Source organism: Camelus dromedarius, chromosome 19 (assembly GCF_036321535.1).
Source record: "Camelus dromedarius isolate mCamDro1 chromosome 19, mCamDro1.pat, whole genome shotgun sequence".
In the NCBI taxonomy this organism is placed as follows: domain Eukaryota; kingdom Metazoa; phylum Chordata; class Mammalia; order Artiodactyla; family Camelidae; genus Camelus; species Camelus dromedarius.
Window position 1 is genome coordinate 139,972 of NC_087454.1, and position 25,047 is coordinate 165,018.

General features: G+C 55.4%; 1 protein-coding gene across 18 annotated transcripts in view; it reads left to right on the forward strand.

Moving 5' to 3' along the window:
* Positions 1 to 25,047, forward strand: part of DUSP22 (dual specificity phosphatase 22) — a 56,943-nt gene that overhangs the window by 23,238 nt on the left and 8,658 nt on the right. For 8 of the 18 annotated variants that reach the window (XM_064476098.1, XM_064476104.1, XM_064476099.1 and 5 more), the window contains 5 exons: positions 12,545 to 12,594; positions 20,798 to 20,980; positions 22,849 to 23,020; positions 23,409 to 23,481; positions 24,198 to 25,042. In XM_064476098.1, the coding sequence (XP_064332168.1) occupies positions 12,545 to 12,594; positions 20,798 to 20,980; positions 22,849 to 23,020; positions 23,409 to 23,481; positions 24,198 to 24,388 (669 nt within the window). In that variant the 3' untranslated portion in view covers positions 24,389 to 25,042. Of the gene's footprint in view, positions 1 to 12,544; positions 12,595 to 20,797; positions 20,981 to 22,848; positions 23,021 to 23,408; positions 25,043 to 25,047 lie in introns of those variants that run through there. The other 10 variants (XM_064476108.1, XM_064476102.1, XM_064476110.1 and 7 more) reach the window with 6 other exon arrangements.

Sequence of the window (25,047 nt, forward strand, 5' to 3'; positions counted from 1 at the left end):
GGGAGACGCTTCTTACCTGTGTCCTCCTCTGGAGGCTTTGCAGGCAGACCTGGGGCATGTCACCCCTGGTCCTGCCTTTCTGCCATCTGGAGACGTGCCGGTGCTCTGCTCTTAGGACCCCGGGGCCCCTTCTGTCTGTGACCTTCAAGTCACAGGAGCTCTCAGCCACATTTCCCCTGGCACAAGGAAGATAATTGTCCCACACACACAAGTGTGGGCAAGGATGTTCACTGCTGCTGTGTTTGGAATGCAAAAAATTGAGCCAACCCACACATTCAGCAGAAGGGTACTGGTCAGTTGTGATACATCCATATTGAGAAATTCCCTGCAGCGGTTCAGAAAGAAGAGGAAGGGTCAGATGTGTGCACAGGAGAAGGAGAATCGCTCAGCAAAAGAAGCGAGTTGTAGAGTGATATCCGCAGTGTGATCCCGTGTTTGTGAAGTCGCACGTCAGCTGTGCGTCTCTGTGTGCACATGTCTGAGTGCATAACGCACAGGGTGAGGGTCCGAAAGGGCCGTGCCAGACTCCTGAGCGGGGAAGAGGAGGAGGATGCGGGGAGGGGGCGGGAAGGAGGAGTTTCACTTTTTTCTCTATTTATCTTCTACAGTGGGAGCATCTTCATAGTATCTTCTTGAATGAAGAAGGTAGGGAGAGGGGGCGGGCAGGTGGCCGCGCTCGGCGTCTGTGGAAGTGACGAGCAGGTTGCATTTGGGTGCTCAGGCTTGGCTGCGATGAGTCCGGTGCCCGTGGACGTATGTTGGACGTGTGATGTCTGCCATGGTCAGTGGGCACAGAGCACCTCTGTCAGTCATCGTAACCTTCGAGGGAGAAGGCAGCCCTTGAACACTTTCCAGCTGTGCGCATACTCAGTATCAGTTACGTTCTACTTCTGCTGGGCTGTTTCCGTTGAATGAGTTTGTATCCTTCTCTGGGGTTCACAGATCCCAGCTGCAGCTTGAAGCGGTAGGTGGGACTCCTGCTGGGATTGGCCCCTGTTTCCAGTGAGGGCGAGTTCAGTTGCTGCACTGGCCTTACAGAAAAGTCCACGCTGTCATGACTGCTCATGAGATCCGGGGCCTTTGAAAACAAATTATTGTTTGACCTGGAGCAGTTTTCGGGTTGACAGTTGTTTCCACCTCTCTAGTAAAGTCTTTGACGCAACCCGAATATCAGTGGCACCTACTGTACCCAAGGCTTGCAGCTTTCATGCGTTGAGGTAAATTTGTTTGAAGCCAACCCCAGACTTAAATAGAAATGACTCAAATAGAAATGATTATGGTAGGTATCGAAAACTGTCTAGTAATTGCTCTTTCTTGAATCCAGCTGCGTGTGAGTTCCCTGTGTGGGCAGTCAAATACAAAGACGGCAGCTCCACCTGGCTCTGAAGCCAGACTCCAGCACGGCTGGACAGAGAGCCTGAGACCCTCCAGGACTGCACTGGGCCCAGAGGAGAAGGCAGTCGCTCTTTGTCTCTAGGTGGAGGAGCCCTGTGTCAGGCTCCCTGTGGCCTGGCCCTCGAGAGCTCCCTGCATGTCTCTCTGGTCCTCACGCTTACCGACCAGCCTCTCCGTGCAGGTGAAGACTTTTCCAGAGCACTCTCCTTCCTGGGCTTCTCCTCAAAGCCAGGCCCCAGTTCTGGAGCATCTCCTGCTGAGCCCCACCTCGCCCCTCTTCTCCGGACCCCCCCCCCCCCCCCCCGCGTGGTGAAGCGCTGCGCACACGTGCTGAGCGCTGCTCCTGGGCGGGCTTTCCCAGTCCGGCCCCTCTCAGTCCTCCACGGGGAGCAAGCCAGTGGCAAGACCTGCCAGGGTCTCCAAGCCAAGATCCCGGGAGAAGCTTGTGGCACGTGGCCTGGCCCCTCTGCTCCAGCTGGAGGGGCAGTGCGCACTGACTCTGTAACAACAGTGCCGTAAGTGCTGAAGCACATGCCTGTTTGGATAGGATCCCCCTGCCCGTGGGCCGCGGGCGGGGAGGTTCTGTGGAGAGGAGCAGGGAGGCATGTCTGGTGCAGCGTGTGTGTGTGTGTGTGTGTGTGTGTGTGTGTGTGTGTGGTGTGTGTGTGTGTGTGTGTGTGTGTGTGTGTGTGTGTGTGTGTAGGGGGTTGTCTCACGTAGGACCAGCCCTTCCGGGCTGTTGGGAACGGGGAAATAAGCCCTGGGCCGCAGGACATGTGGATGGGGCTGGGTGTAGAGTGAAGAGGGTGGTCAGCATCGCGGGGTGAGGGTGGTGCCGTCTTCAGTTCTCCTTTTGGCTAAGTTGGGAGTTATTCCTTCAGACTCAGCAGATGGTAATTGAGTGCCCACCTTGCAGGAGGGACTGGGGACAAAACACAAAGAGAAGCAAGAGGTGGCCCAGCTCTGGAAGAGGCAGGCACGGAGACCCTTGCAGCGGTTCAGAGCCGTGAATGCGTGGCGGGGCGGGGGGCCCGGGGGCGCCCAGGAGAAAGTGGCCAGCCCCGTGGGGTCAGCCAGGCCTCGCCGAGGAGTCGGCCCCTTGGAGTGACCCTGAAGGATAGCAGGGGTTGCTGGGGAGTGGTGGCACAGAAGAGCAGCTGGAGCGGAAGAGGGGGCGCGGGGTGTCAGAGGCGCCGGGCGTACACAGCGCAGGGCGAGCCCCGCCGGGTGAGGCTCTGCAGAGCAGGTCTGCAGGGAGCCGGGCTGGGCGAGGAGGCTCAGGGAAGACTAGGCCCCGCTCGCCAAGGCGGGGAGTCTGAGCTTGCCCTTGTGTGAAGCAGAGACTCAGCAAAGGTTCACGAACAGCCAGGTGACAAGCTCAGGGTCCTTTTCCAGGGTGCCGACTGGGGGATGGGCTGGAGTGAGGGAGGGGGCACCGAGGAGACTGCTGGGGAGCTCTTGCAGTAATCCTGGGCAGAAGTTGTTAGGGACTGAACTGGGTTTTTTTTTCTGTAATCGGAAGAGTCACTTCCACAGAGAGGTCCTGCAGCGGCACCGCAGGATGCAGAGGAGTTGGAGGGGAGGGGCTCGGGGTCCGTGCAGTCCTCTGGCCATCAGCCCTGAACGAGGAGGCTCTTGTGCATGAGTGTGTTGGGTCCTGTGGATCCTGGAAGCGGGGAGAGGCATAGGAGCAAACCGGGAAGGCTTCCGCAGGGGATGCAGTTTTGCTGAGGAGTTTAAAAGGGAAGAGGAGCCTTGTTTGCAGGAACCACAAGGAAGAGTAGATGTGTTTCTGGTCCCAGGTCAGGACGGCACAGTGTGTGGCTATAGGCCAGCAGGGACCCCACTGGTGACGGGTGTCTGGCCCATGGGCACTGGAGGGGTTGCAGGCTCCTTGGGTGAATGGCCTTGGAGTCTGCAGTCGCCAATTTGAATGAGAAGCTAAAGGTGGTTAGTTGGTTAAAACCTAAAGCAGAGTTAAACGACTCTACTGGCACTGTTGTTGTTTTTAGCCACAAGAAAATTTAGCCATTTAAATGTAGCCTGGTTTACGCAAATTTGCCATTTTTAGGTGCTCCTAATAATTCAGTACCTGGTAGGCGCTGCAGGTGGACCCCGTGCCTGCCACACCTGCAAGGGAGCGCCCCAACCTGACTTCACAAGCTGGGGGTGGGGCCGTGGCGCAGCTGAGGTCGGGCCCACATCCCCGGAGGTGCTTCCCCCTCGGGTCTGACCCCTGGGACATCTCTGTGTGAGCTGGGGCAGAGGTGGGTGTCCGGCCCCAGGTCTGGATTGAGAGCCCCTTTCTCTCCTTTCAGTCTTCGCCATGGCCAGCACAGCTGTTCCAACACTCATGACTGAGCAGGGCACCTCCGGCCAGCTCTGCCCTCTCTTCCAGGGGGAATCGAGTGGAGGGAGGTGAAGGTCGGGGCCGGGCCATGGCTGCTGCAGCCCCGGGCAGAGGTGAGGAGGCAGACGCACCTGGAGTCTGAGAGGGAGCCTCCTTCTTAGGGCCAACTGTGGACGTGGTGTTTGCTTCCTAGACGTTTTCCAGTTAAGGGAAGGTTGTGCATGCAGAGCAGGGGAAGGAGAGGCCGCCCCCTCGTCATCTAAACGGCTGCAGAGGGACAGCTTCCCCACCGTGGCGTGGTCGCTCGGAGCATCTCGGACACAGAGTGGAGCCCAGACCTTGGCTTGAGCCCTCTGGTCTTGGAAACTGTTCCCGACCAGGGCAGTTAGAGGCCATCCTGAATGGTACTCGTCGGGGCCTGGTGGTGGTGGGGCTGGTCCGACTGGAATTTCCCTGTTCGGTGAAAGCCGTTGTCCAAGAGACCAGCCCCACAGCCTCCAGGGGAAGACACTCCCAGATCTGCCCCGAGAGACTGTTAGTTCAGACCGCATGGCAGAGCCCCTGAGCCCTGGCTGGCGGAGCAGGAACAACGTTCCCAAAGGTTTGCGTCATCTCCCTGGTGCTTCTGAGCCCAGGGCTTCCCGGCAGCTCTGATGGGAGCCGGTCCTGCTGCTGTGTCCCCAGTGGTGCCGTGGGGACTGCGCCACCAGGCACCCCCCCCCCAGAGCGAGGGACCGCTGACCTCCCCACATGGGCTCTTCCTTCTGTGCCTCTTGCCAGAGGATGCAGCTGTCAAAATAAAAATAGCCCTCGGCTTGCGTTCAGCAGCAGCTGTGGGGGAGGAAGGGCTTGGTGAAGTGTTGCCCCTCCAAGGGAGGCGCGGGACCCTTACCAGCCCACAAGCAGAGCAGAGCGAGGAAAACGCCCCTCTCCTGTCATATGTGGGGGTTGGCACCCAGACCATGGTTCATAAGTGACCTATGAGCCAGACACATCCGGTGCGATCTCTGACCAGCCACTCACCTGGCCCGTGGAGGACACGCTTCCTTCACAGCCTCTGTCTGCTCCCTCCACTCCAGCCCCCGCGCTTTCCTTCTGCCCTCAGCTCGTGCCCTTCTTGTGCGGCTCACGTACTGGCCTTTACCACATCCCGCCTTTGTGTGTCCTGACCCTGACCCGACCCCGATCCCACCCACGCAGGACTGGCCAGCTTCCCAGGAAGAAGCGTCCAGCTCTGAGTCAGTGTTCGGTCTGGTCCCGCGTGGAGGATGCGGCGTCGGGTCCTGAGGAACCGGGCACGCTGCTCAGAGAGAGCTTCTCAGGTGCCCAAGCCCTGCAGGGGTCTCACTCCACTGTAAGCAAGAGAGTCTGAGGCTCACCTGCTCAGTAATCTGCAGAAGGGGCCACCGTATCATGCCAGACAATGCTGCGCTCTCCGAGAGGGGAGCTGGGAGCTGGATTTACGAAGTGAGCGGCCCCTTCCTGCCCGGAGGGTGAGGGCGGGGCCCAGGCGAGTGGCAGACTAGGTGGGAGCGTGGCCCTCCGGGCGCCCACGCAGCCTGGTCTGCGCTGGCCCTTTATCAGCCCCTCCAGCTGCTCAGTGTTTCACAGATTGCATCTAATCTCCTTGTTTAAAAAAGTCCTGTGAAAGAGGGAAATTCCCTCGTCCCTCTCTCTTCGGGGTGAGGAAGGGAGCTGGGCACGAGGCCTGGTCTGGAGCCCAGCAGTCCCAGGCTGTCTCAGACATCTCCGACACATGGAGAGAAGCGTGACGTGTGATGTGCTGGCGAGCTCCAGGCCATCAGACCGACTGTGAAGCGTCGCTGTCCGACCAGGGCTCAGCACACCTGTCAAGGGCCAGGTGGTGAATAGGTTCGGCTCTTGGCCCTAAAGGTTCGAGGCAGCACTCTGCTGTGAAAGGGGCTGCAGGCGCCATGCAGGTGGACAGGGGCTTCAGTCTGTCACCTCTGTCTCACGGCAGGTGACAGGGAGCACAGCTGGGCTGCACATGCCAGGAGCCTGTGCTGGGCCTGAAGCCTGGAGCCACTGAGTCCCCAATTCAGGCAGTCCTGAAAACTTCTGAGCATCTGGCCTACCTCCACCTTAGTGGTAATTTTCCACTGCTAGTGAGACCAGCACGGCATCCTGCTGAGACGGTTTAGAGCATGGAGTGAACTGCAAGCGGAGGTGTTGCCGTTTAAGACCGCTCGGCCTGGCCTGCCGAACCATGGGGGCCTCTGCCGGCTGGGCACGGTGCTCTTGGGCACGCTGGAACTCAAGATTCTAGAAGTGGGTCTCCCTTCCTTCACGTAGCGACCATTCATCGCTAGTCTCTGAAGAGAGGTGCTGGGATGCTGAGGAAAGATGACTAAGACGGGTCCCCGCAGCATGGAAGGCCTTGGGGCCCACGGGAGAGGCTGGCCGTTCACCAGCACTTGTGTCCCCTGTGCTGGGGCCCCGGTGCCCGGTCTGTGGGGCAGTCAGAGGAGCAGCCGGCGTCGCCAGAGGACTCCTGAAGGGGGGAAGAGCGCCCCGGGGCGGGCTGGGCAGGAGGGTGCAGGGCTTTGAGGGAGACGCAGGCAGCCAGGGCAGCTGGGGCTCGGGGAGCTGGGGAGGGGAGCCGAAGGACTTCGGAGAGGGTCTTCTTTACTCTGCAGATGGGACGGGTTTCAGTAGCCGAGAGGCACGATCAGATAAAAGTCTGCCTTTGTACCTCTCACGAGCGGGATCTGTGCGGTGCTCCTGAGGTGCCCACCTACGCTGGTTCCTCAGGACGGTGGTTTCTGGGCACGTGTGGTGCAGCATAGATGCGTGCCAGGTCGCGCTGTGGAACTGCCTGGTTTGGGGAGATCGCTGCAACCGGCCAGTGTTTGTGAGCCATGTCAGGCACGCAGCCGGCCCCCAGGCAGTGGAAATGGAAGGAGGGGGAGTGGGCGGTGGGCTGGAGCGGGTGGTGCCTGGCTGCCGCCGCGTGGCCCGAGAAGGCCGGCATGCTGACTGTGCCCACTTTGGCAAAAGTAGCTTGAGCCAAAATAAGCATTTGGGTTCTCCACCTGCTGACCTGACAAGTCAGATGGATGTCATTTTTTGACTAACCTGAAAGAAGCCAGCAGGTGCTAGCGGGCTCTCATTTGCATTTTTTTCTCACAAAATCAAACCAAGGGCTCAATCTTGTCCCTGCACTCTGACCTTCGCACCCTCCCCACCCCATCGAGCACCGCAGAGTTCTTGGAAGTTGTTATTTGTGGCAGTGTCTCCTAAATTTAGCGGGTGCAGGAAGAATCAGCGGCAAATGGGCACGTTAAGAAAATGCATCTGCACTTTAGAGTTCAGACCTGACGGGTTTTGCGTGGCTCAGCCGAAGCGCTGTGTTTCTCCCCCGTGACTTCTCACAGCCGTTCTTGGAGATTTTGTTATGGTGCGAAAGAGAGCTGGCAGACCCTCACCCCTGAACCTGCCTGCTTTTGTGTTTCATGCTGATTTCCGGTTCTTAGTCCACAGCCACACATGCGTTTTTCCAGATGTGATTTCTCTGTGGACATACTCCTGTTTCGTGCTTTTTCCCCTTGGAAATGTTACTGGCTGTGTGGAAGCTCTTAAACTGAGGAGAAATAGTAATTACAGTGCGTGTGCCACGTTCGTAACTACGTGGACACCTTCACTCGCTTTCTCTGGGGTGAGACGCGGCGCAGGGGGGTCTCCTGCCGGGGGGTGAGGTGGTCATGCCGGCACGTTCGTCCCAAAGCAGTTTCAAGTCAGCCATTGCCATCTGTTGGGTCTGTGACCTTCAAAAGTGTGGCCAGACTAATTTTTTCAGAGTTTACCTACCTTTAGGTTTGTATGAAAGTGTGGAAGTTGTCAAATTCAGGGACAGAAGGTAGAATGGAGGTTGCCAGGCGCTGGGGAAGGTGGGAGTTAGTGTCTAATGAGGACCTAGTTTCCATTCTCGAAGATGAAAGTGTAAATATATTTAATGCCAGTGAACTGTATACTTAAAAATGGTTAAAATGGTAAATTTTATGTTATGTCTATTTTATGACAAAGAGGTCGTGGAGAGAGTGACTTTCTCAAGTGGGAAAGACTTTTTCTTCTTAGTGTATAAACTGATCTTGCTTCTGATCAGACAGTTCAAATTTAGTTTTTTTAATTTTATGTTTCTTTTCTGGAGTCCGAGTTTGTTGGGAATGTGGTGACGTTAGCTCTTCTCGGGGTCCTGGCCGTCCTTTCTCAGCCCGTGGGTGGGCGTGTGACGTCAGGCAGTGAGGGGCGTGCGGGGCTGCAGAGCCCGGTCAGCGCAGGCCCGGGGCCCCGAGACGTGCTTGTCAAAGCACCAGCGCCGTCTCTGCGGGGGGCCCTCCTGCGCACCTTGGTTGCTCCGGGCCCTGAGTGGGATAGGTGACAAACCAGGGTTCCTAACTGTGTCGCTGTTGCTTGCATTTTCCAATTCAGGCCCCCCAGGGGACTCCCTCTCCTGCCCTGCAGAAGGTGGGGTGATTTTCTGGCTGGTCTTCGCTGGCTGCACTGGGAGAGAGCAGACAGACTCTGAAGGGCTCTCTCTGGAAAGCAGCATGTCATCTGAGTTCTTCAGAAGACTCTTACTTGTGCTGTTTCAGAAAGAAAAGAGCACGGAATTTTAGAAATTGTACTTGAAACAAACGAGAGTTTGAGCCTTTTACTGGTCCTGAAATCAGAATCTTGGCCCTGCTTTTCAAGTACTTGCCATCGCATCATTTGAGTGTGATCTGGTTTCAGGCCCAAAGAAAGGCAGAAACTGTACTTTTGGTGGTAGCTATGCTTGTTGAAACAGAAAACTGAAAAATATTACAGCTTTTGAGAGCATGCACTTAGAAAGCTTTAACCTTTCTTCAAGAAAAACCTCTGGAATACACCTTCTTCTCAGCCAAGAAGTGCCGATGGCTTCTTTCAGAACCTGGTACAGACCTCCATCGCAGAGCTTCCCCTGGGGGGCCTCGGCCCACTCTCACTTCTTTCCTGTGTTTCCCTGACGTTTTCCCTGCACACATCACACTCATTGATGCGTCACTTGGCATTGTGATTACTGCGTGAGCATCTGCCTCTCTCCCCACCCCCAGTCCCCGGCTCATCAGCACAGGACGCGGGAGGCCATGCAGAATGTCAGGCAGCCCAAAGCCGTCAGTCGCCGTTCCTTTGCCTGTCCTAGAAATCTCGACCGTCTTGACGAGCTTGCTTTTGGGCTTCAGCGCCTGCTTGGGCCAGCTCTGTAAACTGAAAATCTGTAACTTGACATTTATTGCTTCCTAAATGCTTCCTAGTGACTTTTCCACTAGTCACTTTTCTAAAATATCATGGAAATACTGAATTTTTATTTACTTAGTGAGAATTTTAGTTCAAGGGAGGTAACCAGTCTGAGGGACTTTTCATGTTAGAGGGAGTATGAAGGAGGAATGCCACACAGGAAGTTCTACAGCAGTGGAGATACTGCTGGTGTTTTTATTGCTTACGAAGTTTTCAGCTTGTTCTAGGGTTTTTTCCTCTAATGAGATGTTCTTTCTTTCTTTTTTGCTAAACTTTCCATAATTTAGCTAAACATACCTTGTCCCTCGTCTCTGCCTGTACGAACTCCAGCGGTGAACGGCCCTTGTTGGGGTCCAAGTAGGTGAACAGTCCGTTCCCCGTCAGGCTAGAACGTTGGCAGAGCCCAGCCCTGTGACACTAGGGCAACTTTAAGCCTGTCTGGCCTCCTCGCAGCATTGAGGCCCTCTCGCTGCTTTCTGAATTAGTAACTGGCTGAACTGTACGAGTGTGCAGGCGTCTGGAGCCCCTTTTCAGGTCCCTCATGTTCTGCCGTCTGTGGCCTCCGAGAGGGAAGCATTTTCGTGTTTGTTAATGACTAAGCTAAGATAAATAGATGTTCTTGGGTGGTGAGCAACTGAACCTTTTTGACAGTTTTGACTCCTTTCTTTACTGAATTTGCATAGTTCCTTATTGTCATTCTCTGGTGAGCTGCTTCCTGGCTGCGTCCCGTTGGAGGAGACAGGTGGGAGGCTGCTGTCAGAGCACGCGTGCCGTGTGCCGTGTGCCTCGCGTGGCGTGGCTGCCAGCCCAGCTCTCTCGTTCTATGGTCACCAGAATGAGGCATGGGCACTTTGCAGTGTTTGTCTGGTGTGGCCTTCGTGTCGGTCGATGTCACCTAGTTCTCGTCACTCAGCAGACATTAGTGAGTGCCTGCTGTCTGCCCGGCATCGCTCCAGGGAAGGTGGTTTTTGCTGTTGCTCTGTTACGTTTCCTGTGCCTGCCTTTGGGTAGGGGATCCGCGGAGGTGCGGATGCGAGGCCCTCGGCTCTTCCTTAGATGCCTCATGGACGGGAAGCTGTAGCTGCTGCCGCCAGCACAGCTCAGGAGGGTGAGGACCCTACGTGGCCGGCAGTTCCCTCCTGGCCCCCTGGGGGCATGGACACTGGGACACCCCGGGCACTGCTCCCGGTTTGCTTCTGTGCATCAGGCACCACAAAGGCAGGGGCTTCCTGCCGGGGCCTGTGTTCCTGGGAGACGCTCGTAAGGACTGAGAGCCGCCCCTCTGGCTGTCCTCCATTTCTTTGTGTTTCCTTCCTCCCGACCTGCGGGCCGGGCTGGCGTTCGGTTATGTGGGCTCCGTCAGCGCGAGCAGGCGTTTTCACCCTGTCGTCTGGCGCTGCTCTCGCCGACAGCCCGCGTGGAAGGGAGAGTGGAACCCGAGAGCCTCCCTCCCGGTCCCTGGAAGGACGGGGCAAGGGAAAGCGGGGTACGTGTGTGGGCGGAAGGTGTTTCCCAAGCCTCTGGGCCTGATCCCTGGCCGACTCTCACTCGCGAGTAGATGGGAAAGGCAGTTGAGTCATTTCCCCATGGACACATGAGGGGCAGCACGTGTCCACACCAGGCACGGGACGGACGGAGTGAGACAGCTTTTCACAGTGTTGTTTCCTTTTATGCTTTCTTTCCCTTTAAACCTGGGCTCTGAAGCCTGCCTGGCTTGGAGGTGCTTTGGAACCTCAGGCAGCTGGGACTCTGCGCCCAGCAGCGTCCCTGGAAGCCGGCCAAGGCAGCGCAGGCAGCGGCGGCGGAGTGAGGCTGGTTGGGCAGCTCTGCTGCTCCACGGCCTCCTGCCAGCAGCCGCCCTCCGCACCTGGGCCTGTGTGGCCCTGCACGGGCGAGCGGCAGTAGGACCCATCTTTGTCAAGACTCAGAAGAGCCTGTGGTGCAGGATGTAATAGTGGACCCAAAACTCAAAATACACACACGTGAATTAAGCAGGAAACTCTCCTTTGACCTCTCGTGGGGAAGGAAGGGGACTCGTGTCGCTTGGGTCTTAGATGCGGACAGCAGATTCCACTCTGAGCCGCTCCAGCGGGAAGGTGTTTTGTGAAGAGACAGCTGAGAGCTTGTGGTCTCCTCGGAGGAGCTGGGGAAACAGGCTTCCAACTGAAGCTCCAGGAGCAGCACCCAGACCGCAGCACACAGCTGCCACCTGATCTCCCACCACGTCCGCCACCTGCACCTGCCACACAGGTGCTCTTTACCTGTCTGACTCTTCCATGTCCTGTTTTCAAATCCGCCTCTTGTAGGTGTGTCAGATGATGAAACCAGGCCTGAGTCTACACCCAGCAGCAGAGGAGGTTGAGAAACCTGGTTTAACGTAGCTTCTGTGTTGAAAAGTGGGATTTCCGTCGTGGGGAAGGACCACGCCGTTCCTCACAGCACACTGCACAAGCAGATGCTGCACAGGGGTTTCTGACCACCTGCCCTGACAGTAGAACGTTAATGACCTGCTGTGGAAAAGTTGCAAATAATTCTGCAAGACAAGTTGTTTCGACTTTGACTGCTGAGGGACTCTTGGCTGTCTGTACCACGATCCTACATTTCTCTCCTTCGTTTTCTCTCTTAGGTCAGTTATTTTTCTAGCTTCTGGTATGTGTCCTTCATTAATTATCTATGACATGGTGGCCAGGTTCTATTAGGTTAGGCTACCAAGAGAGGAAGTTTTAAAAGTGGTTCATTTAAGTCTTAGTGAAACCATATTCTTTTGCAAAGGTCACTGAGACCTATCTAGATTTTATATTTTTACTTAACATGGAAGAACTTTTGCACTATACTTTAAATCCCTCCAAAGAAGAAGCAACCAAGGTTTTAATAAAACTCAAACTTACCATGATTTTTGTAGTATGAATTTACATAAACATTTTTATAGATTTTACAGCAAACTATATGAACATCATTTTTTTTGAAATTGGGTCATTCTTTAAAAAAAAAAAGTATTAGTTTGGTATGCAAACTTTTACTCTTCTGAACAGCAAGCAAAATAAATCACATTGTTTCCTGTGTGTGAGGCCCCTGTCCCGCATCAGTGACGTTGTAACCCCCCCAACCCTCCGACTGTCCCATAACCTGTCATCATGTTACTGTTTCTACTGTCAGCATTTCCTCTCTGACCAGTCAGGATCTTAAATGCAATAGAGTTAAAAAGTAGAATTTGTGAACAAGCATCTGAGATAACAGTCTTGGAACTTGTGGACACTTAATGGGAAGTACTCAATTGTTTTGCTTTTTTGATACACTCTAATCTCCAAGCTGTTTGCAAACTAGAGTATGAATGTTTGTGTGCATGGTCATGGAAAATAACCAGGAACCTTAATTAAAGAGTTTTCCCCAGTTCCTTGGCAACAAAAGATGAGTGGAAAACTTCTCCTTTTTACTTTTTATTTTGACCTGAGTAAATAGTTCCTTTAAATGTTTTTCTTCACTGAGTATCATTGTTTTATTTTATTTTTTATCGTTCTACAGGGGGTTAAATACCTGTGCATTCCAGCAGCGGATTCACCATCTCAAAACCTGTAAGTTGCTTTTTCCCCCCCTGTATTATTTGGGCATATTAAAAGCAAATAAAGGACTGTGAAGGCATCAGAGCCGATGGGACCTTGACGCCTGCGGGGAGGCGGGAGGCCCACAGAGGTCTGTGCTCCCTGTTTGCCGGTCCTTCCCCAGACAGCACTGCCCATCGGGTGTGCGTCAAAGGAGGCTTATCTTGTGAAGGGTGCCTCAAACCAGACCTTCAGCTTGCTCGCCCTCTCCCTAGAAGCTGCCGTGTCTTGTCCCATGGAAATGGAATATGAGCCACAAATGCAAGTCACACGTGTGTGATTTTAAATTTCCTAGGAACCACACTGAATAAGTTAGAAAGAAACAGGTGATGATAATTTTAATCATATGTTTTATTTAACCCAATATATCCAAAATACTATCAATTTAGCGTGTGCTCAATATTAAAAAAAAAGATATTTTACATCCTTTTATTCATACTAAGCCTTCAAAATCTGGTATGCTTTTTACACTTAAAAAAGCAAAATAATTGAGTACTTCCCATTTCCACTTGGACAGCTGCACTTCAAGTGCCCAGAGCTTCCAGGGGCTAGTGGCCACCCAGTGTCTCTTTGAGAGACTAGGTTTTCTGGCTGAAGGAGCCCCGCGCTGTCTCCCCCACGGCCAAGCACATCTCTGATGCTGCTTTCACTCTGTCCTCCCTCCAGAGTCGTGCTTGCTCTCGTTTCCAGACCCCACCCCCGTCATCCCAGACCCGTGGGGTTAGGCTTGGGCGAGCCTGGGGGTGGGGGGAGGGAGCCCGAAGACCCTCCGAGGTTGCAGCTATGACGTCGTACTTCCCGGGTCCAGAAGTGCCCAGGATGACGTGGAGTGGGTGAGAGCTTTCTCGAAGCCTGGGTTTCGAGCCGTGCAGGCTGAGAGGCAAGAAGTCAGTAACCTGGCTGTGCTGTGCACCCAGTGACCCAGCCTCCGCTCTCAGGCTCACCTGCTTGTGCAGTTCAGGTCGGACACCACAACCCTTCTGGAATCACTGGTTTCTGCATCTCACCAGGGAACCTGTAAGCTGCGATGTTTGTGAAGTTGGGAGGCCACAGGCTTCCCAGGACCCATCGGCATGATTCTTAAGCTCTGCTGACTACAAGTCCTACGTATGAGAAGTGCAGACCACGTAGTCTCTGGATCCCAAGGGTCCCGCCCCTCTGAAACCTGTCCAGTGCTGGAATAGCAGCCAGCCTTGGTTTTTCACTGCTGGGAAGCAGAGAAACCACAGGTTATGCAGTAACTTGTTATTGCAGTAACAGACATCCACCTGTTTAAAAGGGGGGCAGCTGCAGTCAGAGGGATTTGTGTGGAGAGGAGAAGGGGCACGAGCAGGCAGGAGGTGCAGAGTCAGACCCAGGAAGAGGGGAGGAGCTGGATGCAGGCAGGTACATCCCACCCAAGGCCTGTGTCCCACGCTGCCTCTCCGTGTGTCACAGAAGCCAATCTGTGAGACCGAGGATGGTGAAGGGAAGATTTCGTAGGGCCCTAGGAAGACAGCGGTAGCCTAGGTCTGAAGGAGAAGTGTCAGAGCACTTCCTTGGTTACCAGTCGTGTCAAGAAACAGAAGTGGTTGCAGGGCATGGTGTGCACGGAAGGAAGTAAGCCACTGCCTTTCTCTCGAGACCACAGCAATCTTCTGCCCATGTTTTGGTGGCTATTTTTAGAGCGGTTGCTTTGCTCTTATCTCAAACCGAGATTCTGATATACTGTTGAACTTGTCAATAGCTGGTTGGCATTGTGACTCTTTGGAAGAATCAGACCAACACCTCCTAGGCGTTGGTGGTCAGAGCAGGTGGCCACTGTGCTCGAGCTGCTCCCAGAACTTCTCAGCTTTGCTGGAGTCAGGCCCCTCGACGTCCAGGACAAGGGTCCTGACCCACCACGTGCAGACTGACTGCTGAGTGGTCCTGTGCTGTGCGGCCAGCGAGCAGCAGACCCGGAGTCAGAAATCTTAGATTCAAAACCAGCTCCATCTGCCTTGGGCGAGTCATTTTAACCCGTCCAAACTTCAGTTCTCTCATCTGAAAATGCCTGCCTTCAGGATTTTCAGAGATGAGATCATGTATGTGAAAGTGTTCTCTGTGACCTCTGAGCACTTTTGAAAATAAGAGTATATTTTACTCAAAGTATATTAATGCATCTTGAGAGTTACAGGAAAGATGGGTTTGGTGCTCTGGAGGCCCAGTGAGCTGCTGGGCAGACATGACCCGGGGAAGGGGTGGGGCGGACGGTGCCGTAGCCGCTCGCCTGACTTCTGACATCTCCTGGGTCAGTTCATATCGTCTGTCAACCTGGGTCCAGAGGACCAGCTCTTAAGATTCGAACCAGTTCTCTCCTGTCCCAAATATGTACAGGGGTCTTGTTAAGACGTGTGGTTTGCCTTTGTAACCCTTTCCTTATATCGGGATGAGAGTGTGGGGTGAGCGCCAGGTCCAGTGGCAGTTGTCGCAGTGTCTGAGCCTGGGGCAGCTGTGACGGGGCTGTGGGCTGTGCCGGGGAGAAGGAGTGAAGTCGTGCAGCAGCAGACCTCTGCTTCACCTGGAAAAGGAAATCGAGACCACAGCTCATCGAAAGGCAGGAGAAATGGCACTGTGCCGTTGGGATCTGAGTTCACGGGCACGTGTGTGTCTCTTGGGGAACCTTTTATTTCTGACCCGTTAGTAATACCAAAGCTTACATATGTGTAAGGCTTTGGCTGCATAAATGTCCGTGATGCTGTAAATGCTTCTTGCTTTACTGAAGTAATATGGAGATCGGGAGGTTATGCTTGGAACTTGAGTGTCTTCGTGTGTTGGGAGGCAGCCTGTGCAGTAGCTTTGGGTTCTTGCTGGCTGTTCAGACGCTTCATGGAAGCACAGTGCACCTTTTAATGTGAGCAGGTGTCCACGATGTGGTGTGACTGTCGACATCGGCCAGCGGAACACTCGACTGTTCTTAAGACCCACCTCCCCGCGAACAGCCTTGCTCACCACCTGCCGGTGACGCACCCTCGGCGGCTGTGTCGTCCACCGAGGCAGACGGTCAGGAGATGGGCCCTCCCGGTGCTCGGGTAGCCCAGTGAGAACTAGCAATCCTTCGGCCACCGTGACTTCCTGGTGCCTAGCCGTTCCTATGTTCAGTGACAGAATTAATTCTATAAAACTGTATTGCTTATTCTTTTAAACTTCATTACAGATTTTAAAAATTATTTCCAACTTTGGATATAATTTAAAGCTTTATATCCTAACTCTTTCCCCACAAAGGCCTATGCCACCAGGAATTCTTCTTGCTAATTATGTGTACAAAGAGGCCTGTGGCCTTTGGAGATGAACTGCTTTCAGTCCCAGCAGACGCTCCAGAAAGGTCAGCTTTCTGTCTTGGCCGTACTCCTCACAAACCCCCTCTCTGATCTTCCAGGAATTAGAATGCAGAAACCTGGTTTGAGACGACAGTAACACGTTAGAATTTCAGCCCAGTCCCCCACCACCCTGCTCCGCAAAGCCAGGAAGTTCCAGCTCTCACAGTGGCGGTAACCTCAGACCCGGGCCAGCACTTCTGCCTGACTCGCACCATCAGAGTTTACATCCCAGGACTTGTGTCAGACGCACACGCCTCCTCCGAGTGGCTGGCGTGCGGCGGTCGAGTGAGCTGAGGCTTTTGGAAATACTTGGTTTTGCTTTCTCTCTGTGCTTCCTCAGGCAAGTCATTTTAGCCTCACTTCTCCTGTCCAAAATCTCTCTCTCAGGATTTCTGCAGTGTTAGGTGAGGCAGTCAGAGTGTTGTTGACGGACACTAAAAGTCTAAAAACTCGATTCTGGTTTCCGCCTATTCAAGTAAGGGCTGTTAATGTGTCTTGAGAGTGAATGGTTGGAGATACCCATTGGCTGGCCTATTTTATCCATTCTCATTTAATATTTAGTAAATTGGCATTCGCATTTGGACACCATAAGGAAACACCTACCTTTCTTGTGTTCCCTCTGGAGCCAGCCGCCTGGCCTGTGCTGTGGAGCTGGCAGCCCGACGTCTTCACAGCAGAGCCTTGTGACAAGTCTTGAGAGTCAAGCAGGTTCTAAGCTTCCTGAGGTTTTTGTGGGGAAGAGGCACTAGCGATGCAGAGAGCTTGTGTCTGAGACGTCAGAGCCTCCTGGCTCGCTGCACCTCCTGCCTGTGCGTCTGGTGTAGCTCGTGTCTGTACTTTACTCTCTCTCTCTCTGTGTCACATTTTTCCTCCTTTTCATTATAAGAAGCAGTTTTGCAAGATCAGAGCTGTGTGGGCCTTGGAGTGCTGTGGTCTTGCTTCCCGACGGAGCTGCACAGGTGTGTGCACACACGCACGACCCCTGGGGACTTGGCAGCCCTCAGAAATATGTGGAAAAGGTGTATTGTGTTTTCCGTGAGACTTCACTTACTCAACTTAAAAACATATGTTTCAGTCTTGGACGCTGTTGCCGGTGATTGCTGGTGTGGGGCTGTTCTTTGTGAGATGCATTACAGTAGATGGCGGAGAGGACTGTTTGCTTGTTTGTTTTTAAAGTGACCTTTTCTGGCAAAATGCAAGTGCAGCACTCACATTCCCCCCAGCTTCTCTCCAGATGTCGGCGTGTAGGGAACGCAAACGTGCTGAAGGCCACGCGCAGTCTGCCCGGGGGAGGAGGCTTCCTTGCTGCTCGCCTCTCTCTGGGTGGGGTGAGAGGGGCAGGTCACCCAGGAGGAAGCCGCCCTCTGACCTGAGCCTGCCCTCTAGCACCTGGGCCCAGGGAGGACGCTCCCCTCACCTCTTTTTAAACATTGCTTTTTGGGAGAAAAAAAATCTTAAGGGGTTTCTGCTCAGGGAGGGAGAAGCAGCCTGGAGCGTGTGGCTCATGCTGTCTCTACAGCCCAGCTGCCACCCCAGGTGCTCGTCCACGTCTCCCACAAGCAGGGTCCTCCTCTGCAGGACAGCGCTGCCTCAGATCCCATGGGGGATCACAGCCTCCAAGTCTTGCGATCTCACAGTAAGAAGCAATTGTTCAGCCTCAAAAGCGAGCATCGTGCAGTGCAGTGTTGCTAGATCTATCCACCACCCTTCCTGAAGGTCAAGGAAACCTGGCTGGTACTGCTCTCGGCCTCTGGATGAGAGGGAGGGATAGGGGCGCTTGGTCAGTGACGCAGAGGAGGGAGGGACGGTGGCAGTGGCCAGGCTGTTAGCTGGGCCCTGAGGACGTCTCTCGCCAGCCCACAAGTTCCCTGCGGCTGCCGGCAGCAGCACAAGTGTGTAGGCGCGCTCGCTTCTGGACGAGCCCAGCTGGCTCTCCTGCGACGGAACTAAGTAAAGGTGAAGAGCGAAGCTCAGGAATGGGGAACCGGTGTCACTGAAATAAATAGCTGGTGGTGGGACGCGCTCCGCAGTCAGGAGTTGAGCAATGTGCGGGCTGGAGCCCTGGGTGTTTCCCGCCGTGGAGGAGGAAGTGTGGTGACCGGGCTCAGGCTCATGTCATGAGCTTCCCTGGAAATAACCCACCCCAGCAGCACTGAGTGCGCCTGCTCCTGGCTTTCCTTGGAAGCGGCACTTCTAGGAATGTCCTCCTGGCCTGGCCTCGTGCCAGTTGTGTTCGTGAGCTAAGTACGTGGCGGGGCTCTGAGCAGCCCCTTCGTTGACATCGGCCCTCCTGGGCGGGGCCCTGCAGTCTTGTCCCCACACTGTGCTGACAGGGGCCATCTGGATTTTTCTGGACTTGACACTTGGTGCAGAAAGGCCGGGGGCACCTCTTCCCGGCTTCCTTGGCTGTCAGTTCCTTGGATGTCACCCTGCTGACCACATCCCACCCCCAGTCTCTTACTCTGACTCCTGAACCCCATCCTACACCGTATTTATGACCTGGTTCCGTAGTGCTTGTGGTTCGGGACCTGCAGGTGTAAAAGGCAGACATAAGACGCTGTTCTCACTCTGAGGTTTCAGTCAAGGCACTCAGCTGTCATCTTTGCAAAATGTTGGAGACCCCTCAGCACCGACACGTCCCCGAACGGTGAGTCCGCCCAGCTGGTGGGGCCTTCTCAGTGTGTTCATTTACTTCTGGATTTGCTCTTCCTTTTCTGGGAAGGTGTTCTGGCAAAAGCATGGGCTGCAGGCATGGGGAGGGCCTCTTGGAAACTCTTGGGTACCCCAATGTGGCCGGCCTAGTGGACAGAGGTGTGTGCCCTCTAGATGCACCCGCCAGCTTCTAGTCTGCAGTTGGGGTGGGCCTGGGTTCTGGGCGGACTGGCCCTGGACCTACAGGGCCGTCTGGCCTGTCTGCTCTACACGGTCTGCCTCTATGCGGAGGCAGACGACTGCCACACTGCATAAACCACGAGGCAGATGGCAGGCGGGCAGCCTGGAGCCGCTTCTTGGCCAATCCAGTGGCTCAGCGTCTGTTAAGCTGTTGCACCCGATACCACGTAGCTTGTATCCTCTGTAAGTAGCAGAATATCTGACTGACAGTGTTTTAAGTTATAAAGAGAGTGATTTACAAGAAGCCTCGTGGGTGCTTCAGGCCTGGGCAGCAGCTCCTGGGAGCCCTCCTTCCAACCCCATCCCGCCACCCTCCACCCCCTGTGGTCGCAGGGCGGCGGACACACTTACGGGTGTGAGCCCACTCCTCAGCCTCCCCAGCAGGAAACCTGGGGCGGAGTCACCTTCCAGTTACCACGAAGGGGAAGTTTCCGGGAGCCCCACCCCACCGCCTGCCCCGTGGCTGGACGGGAGGGAAGATGGGACGGGGCGCTCTGCCGCCCAGGCAGCATCGCTGTGATGAGGCATCTGCCCGGCGTCAGCAAGTCCGTCACCAGGGAGCTCGCCGCCGGCGCCATGGCTGGTGTCACTTGGGAGGCAGGGTGGACGCTCCCAGCCCCCAGCCTTCACCCCCGCTGCGGTGCGTGGCCCCGGGGCCCACCCTGCACCCCTGCCTGCCTCGCGGCCCGGCCCCCGTGGCTTCTGCTTCACAGCCCTGCTCTGAGGTCTTCAGGTTTCAGGGTTCCAGCAGGAATCTTTCCTCACCTGTTTTACACCAGGCGGGCTTTGGGGGTAGAGTCGCGATGCCCTGAGTCACTCGGTGGGTTCACGTCTGAGAGTGCTTGTTCCTGGGAACGTTAGCAGAAGCACACCTCGCCCTGCTGGGCAGTCAGGTTTCAGGCAAGAGCCTGGAGCCTGTGGGCGATGGCTGCCACTCAGTGTCCTCTGTGCCGGCTGCCCTGGTCCAGCCAGGCACCCGCCCAGCTGGTTGTGCCCCACCTGCTCCCACTCTTGTTGGCTTCGTTTGCCCTCATGAGACTCAGACCTGGTTAGTGCAGCTGGAACCACACTTTACTCACCTCTGAATCCCTTGCAGTTCAGCAGAGCTCCTGCTAAACAGTCAGTCCTCAGTAGGTGTTGTGAACTTGGTCCGTGGTCAGCTTGAGGTGTTTTGCTCTTTATAAGCCATTCAGAGGCAGGAGACCTGGAAGAGCACGTAGTCTGTAGTTCGTACTTCACCCCCCGACCCGTCCGGAACAGGCTGGCGCACACAGCTGGGCGTGAATGGTTGAAAAGCTCAGGGTCAGAAGGAGAGAGCGCAGAGCCGTCCTCGTGCAGCCCTTCAGAGTTTGCAAAGCATGTTGGCCTTTGTTCCTTCATCTCAGCCTGTAAGGCATCACTCCTGCTTCGTAAGTGAGGCCAAGGGAGGCTGAGTGAGGTTCCTGGGGCCACTCAGCCAGTGAGGCCGGGCAGGGTCGGAGCTGCAGTTCCCACCTCCCAGCACTGGGGCAGGAGCAGACAGGACCCACCTCCGCGAGGGGGAGCAGGCTGGGGAGAAGATGAGGTTTTTGGATGGTCAGGCAGACTGGCTTTAGGGCTCGGGGAACCTGCACTGGGTGGGCGCCTCCCTCACGGGGTGGCTGTTTGGGGTCTCTGTGTGCAGTGAGCGTTCAGGGGCCCAGACGGACCCTGGGGCGGGGCCCACCCCCAACAAGTCAGCGGCAGCTGTGTGTCTCGGGAACTCCTTGCAGAGAACTCCCGCCGCACTCAGCGGTGGGGGCTGCCCTCCTCGGACCCACAGCCGAGGCAGCTCCAGCCCAGGCGCTGACCAGGGTTTGATGCCGTGGGGCTTGGAGACCTTTTCAAGAAACCTCAGGTGGACTTTTCTTTTCATCGTATGTTGAGTAAAGTAGAGAGATGTCACTTCTCTCTTTTTCCTCCCCCAGGACAAGACATTTCAGAGAAAGTATTAAATTCATCCATGAGTGCCGGCTCGGGGGCGAGGGCTGCCTCGTACACTGGTACGTGCACCTCTGGCCAGCAGCAGCAGCTGAGCAGTCCCGCTCCGTGTGCGAAGGGCTCCTGCATCTCCCCGAACCACGGACACACACCCCCCGACCCTGCTGGCTGTTAGTCACTGTCTCATTCTTTTTTCTTTTCACTCAGGATTTTCATTTTCTCAGTTGGGTTTCCGCAGGGACAGACTGGGCAGCAGAAACCCCCTTTCCAGGGAACATACACTCAGCTCTGAACCTCAGTGGCTTTCACCACACTGTTTCCTTCTGGAGCTTTGATTGCATACATGGGCGGGTGTTCAGCATTGCATTCCTGTCACACCAGAATGACCATTTCTTCTCCCTTGACAGACTGGGGCTTTTGTGTGTGTTTGCCTTGTACTTTGAAGAGAACCGACTAGACTCTTAGAATTAAGCAGTTACATGCAGCCGTCCGCCTACATTCAGCTACGCGTTGTGTGGGCCGTGTGCACACACCTGTGCACACACATGTTGTGCCGGGAAAGCTGTTCCAGCACACGTAGCTGCACCTGCCTGGCACACAGCAGGCACCCAGGGCAGGTCAGCTCTCATTTTATTACCACCAGCGCTTGTACTGATAACATAGCTAATAAGGGTAACATAAGCTAGTCTTCGCAGGGGTAACAGGTCCAGGGAACCAGCAGCCAGCGTTCTGGAGCAGAGGGCTGCTGCCTCTTGAATGAGGTTCGAGCTCTTGAATGAGTTTACTGAGGGCACAACACTCTTCTGAATTCCCCTAAAGAGCGGCTCCTGCAGGGAGAGCTCTTGGCAGATGCAGGCGCTGTCTCCCAGGACAGCCACCGCCCGGACGAGGGGCCGGGGGTCCCCTTGGTGGTGCCCAGAGGAGCCTCACGAGAGCCACGGTCGGTTCTGGGACCAGCATCCCGCAGCAGGGGAGAGGGCACTGGGCAGTTCGACGGCTGCTTGGCATAGTGTGGTTCCTCATTTTACTTTTAGAAAGAGCAGGACATGTAATGAACACAAAGTGCAGGTTTTGTGACACTCACTCGCGTTTGCTTCACAGCACTTCACGCTGCCGTCGGAGCCATTCCAGGGGTCCTGGGTGCAGTGCCTGGCGTTAGCATCTCCCCAGGTGCAGCCCAAGAGGATGCCTTTTTAAAACAAGCTCTCTCGATATTTCTGACACAAAGCCTGAGGGCAGAACCGCTACTTGAGAGCGGTTCTTTTATTTTTACTATTACTATTATTTATATTTGACTGTGTGCAGGCCTGATATTCTAGGAATTCGTATTTCGTAGAGTTGTGTAAATCTGAACATAGGCCTTTCTAAAAATGAGACACTCGCTTACACTTCCCCATCGTAAACCGTTGCTGCACACTCCAAGTCTGACGCAGCACAACCCCTCTGTGACCGCCTTCATTTGCATGTGCATTTAAAATCGGTCCCCGTCCTCAGCCTGCTGGAGAAACTGCCCGTTACCGCCTGCAGAGCGTCCCCCCGCCCCCCAGAGCACGTGGACTGCCGGCTCCGGTGCCCTGCCGAGGGGTGTGCAGAGCACAGAACGCTCAACGAACTTCTAAGTTGTAGGCTTGGCCCTTGTGTATCTGAGAAACCAGACCTAAAGAGTGACACCTTCTAGACGGCTGCAGTTTGTAACCGGGTTTATTCTCAGACCCCCGTGCTTCCTTGACGGGCTTTAGTGATGGTACTGCCCAGCGGAGTGGGGAGCATCTGAAGAGGGGCTCAGGAAAAGTAGGGGATCATGAAGCAGAGTGTCTGGAGCCAGAGCCAGTAGAAAACCAATAAAAAATGAGGCTCACACAGAAAAAGAATGCCTGAGATTCTAGCATCCCAAAGTAGAGAGAAGCCGGTGTGTGTCTGGGTGATTTCCTGGTAACGTACTGGCTTGCTGTCCACCCATGATCCAAGACAGGAGGGCTCCTAAACAAGTCCACAGAGTCACTGACCCTCCCTTGCCCTGCGGCTTTCGGCCCTGCAGCCTGGCTGGCGTCTCCCGAAGTGTGACCCTGGTGGTCGCGTACATCATGACAGTCACCGACTTTGGCTGGGAAGACGCCCTCCACACCGTGCGTGCAGGGAGGTCCTGCGCCAACCCCAACCTGGGCTTCCAGAGGCAGCTCCAGGAGTTCGAGAAGCACCAAGTCCACCAGGTAACTACGCTTGGGGGCCGGCGGCGGCGGCAGCGGTGGCGGCGGCGGCGGCGGCGGCGGCGGCCCTGGGAAGATTCCTCGGTCTTTGCGCACACGCTAGACTCCTGGAGGTCGGAGAGGCCTAGAGGTCATCTGGGGCAGGTCGTCCTCAGCCTCACATGGGCATCTGTTTCTCTCCCTTTGGGTCAAGCACCTTCTCAGTGTGCTTGCTTTTATGTCCTCAAGCCCAGACCTGGGAGAAGCAGTCATTCTTCCTCCTTGCCCCTGGCTGGCAGCCTCAGCACGCATATGCTCCCATTTACAGTGGCAGAACCTGCCCGTCAGGTAGTAGGTGGGGGTCCTGGGGTGCAGCTTTGTGGCATCTCGGTTTTGTTTCCACCTTCTCCAGTTCCGGCAGTGGCTGAGGGAGGAGTATGGAGAGAACCCTCTGCGGGACGCAGAAGCAGCCAGAAGCATCCTGGGTAAATATAAAGAGCAGGGGCGTGCAGAGCCCCCGCCTGGCACCAGGCGCTGGAGCAGCTTCCAGGCCCTGGCTCCTCTGCCCCACAGCAGCCACACCACAGAGACCTAGCCTGAGCCTCGCTCCTGCCACTCCCGCTCGCCCTCCGTGCCGTCCTGCTGGGCACCCTGGTTGCTGGCCTGGCCCAAGGACTGGAAGTGGGTGTCCGGTGGATCAGGCCCCTCCCAAGAACCCCCCCCCCAGCTTCTGCGCTGCCTGGATGCTGCTGCCCCTCGTGTCCTGGCGAGCTGGGGTGCGTGTGCACACCTGTGTGCACATGCGTATGTGAGCATGTCTGTGCATGTGTGAGTGTGAATTCTGAATGTTCACGTTACGGGAACCATCACAAACCCCACACTGTGGGACTGGCTGCGCTGCTTTTCCCAAGGTTCCACGGGGGGGGGGGGGCGTTTGGAGTTGACCTTGGGAGAGCCATTTAGCCAGGGCAGCCCATGCCTGTGAGCAGACGGTGGGGAGGGCTCGGGGGGCAGCGGCCTCCCTGGAGCCCAGGGTGCTGGTGCTGGGCGGCAGGGGCCCAGGCTGCCTCCTGAGGATGTTTCTGGGACCCTTGGAGGTTGGGGCAGTGGTGAGCCCGGCCTCGACCCCTCCCGCCCAAGTCAGCCCCTTCTCGGCCTTTCACACCCTGAGTGCCCCTTGGTGGTTGTCCTTCCGCACCAGCCGTGCTTTCACCGCATGGGGAGCAGCCCCACGTCCGCCCTCTGCCTCTGTCCAGCTGCGCCCCTCCCTGCCGCCTGCCGCTTGCTGCCAGGGCCTCTCTGCGAGGTCTGCACGCACCTCGGAGCTGGAAGAAAGAACGGTTCTGGGCACCGTCACGGTTTCCGCTTGAATATGCGTTTAAAAGTCCCTGAGCACCTATCAGGCCCCTTTGTGTGTGCTATGGATTCGACACCTGCTCTCAGCTACCTCGTTAAGTGTTTTCGAGGTGTTTTCATTATTCCAGTCAGTTCTGCCTCGCAGCTGGAACTGTTCCATCACAACTGCTTCTGAAGCCAGAGGGCAAAGGATCACATCACTGGGCTACTCAGAGTTTCTGACTTGGGCTGCAGGGGTGCCTCCTGGTGGGTAAACCTGACATCAGACCGAGTCACCAGCCAGGCGTGACCTGTGCGCGGTGAGCAGCCCCGCGGTCCAGGCCTCTGTGCTGACTCAGGTGGTCTCAGCATGAGGAGCCACGCAGGTGAAGACACACACTCAGCCTCTCCCTAAACAGACGTTGCAGCCCAGTTTCTCCGAATTCCACCACAAAAGGGTCCCTGAATAAAAAGAAAGTGTGTCATAGGCGACCTCCTCGGGGCCAGGAGAAGGGAGGCCTGCACGTGGAGTTACCCGTCTGCAGCCAAGACAGTTTGCCTCAAAAGTGACTTTTCCTTAAACCGAAAAAAGAGAGAGAGAGTGCAAACATGTTAACAGAAAAAGTACTAGGATATCAGCTTGAACGCGTAAATATGTGTGTCCAGCGTGGACCCTAAATGTATTCCTGTGTCTTAAAGTGTCGTTTTACATTTGT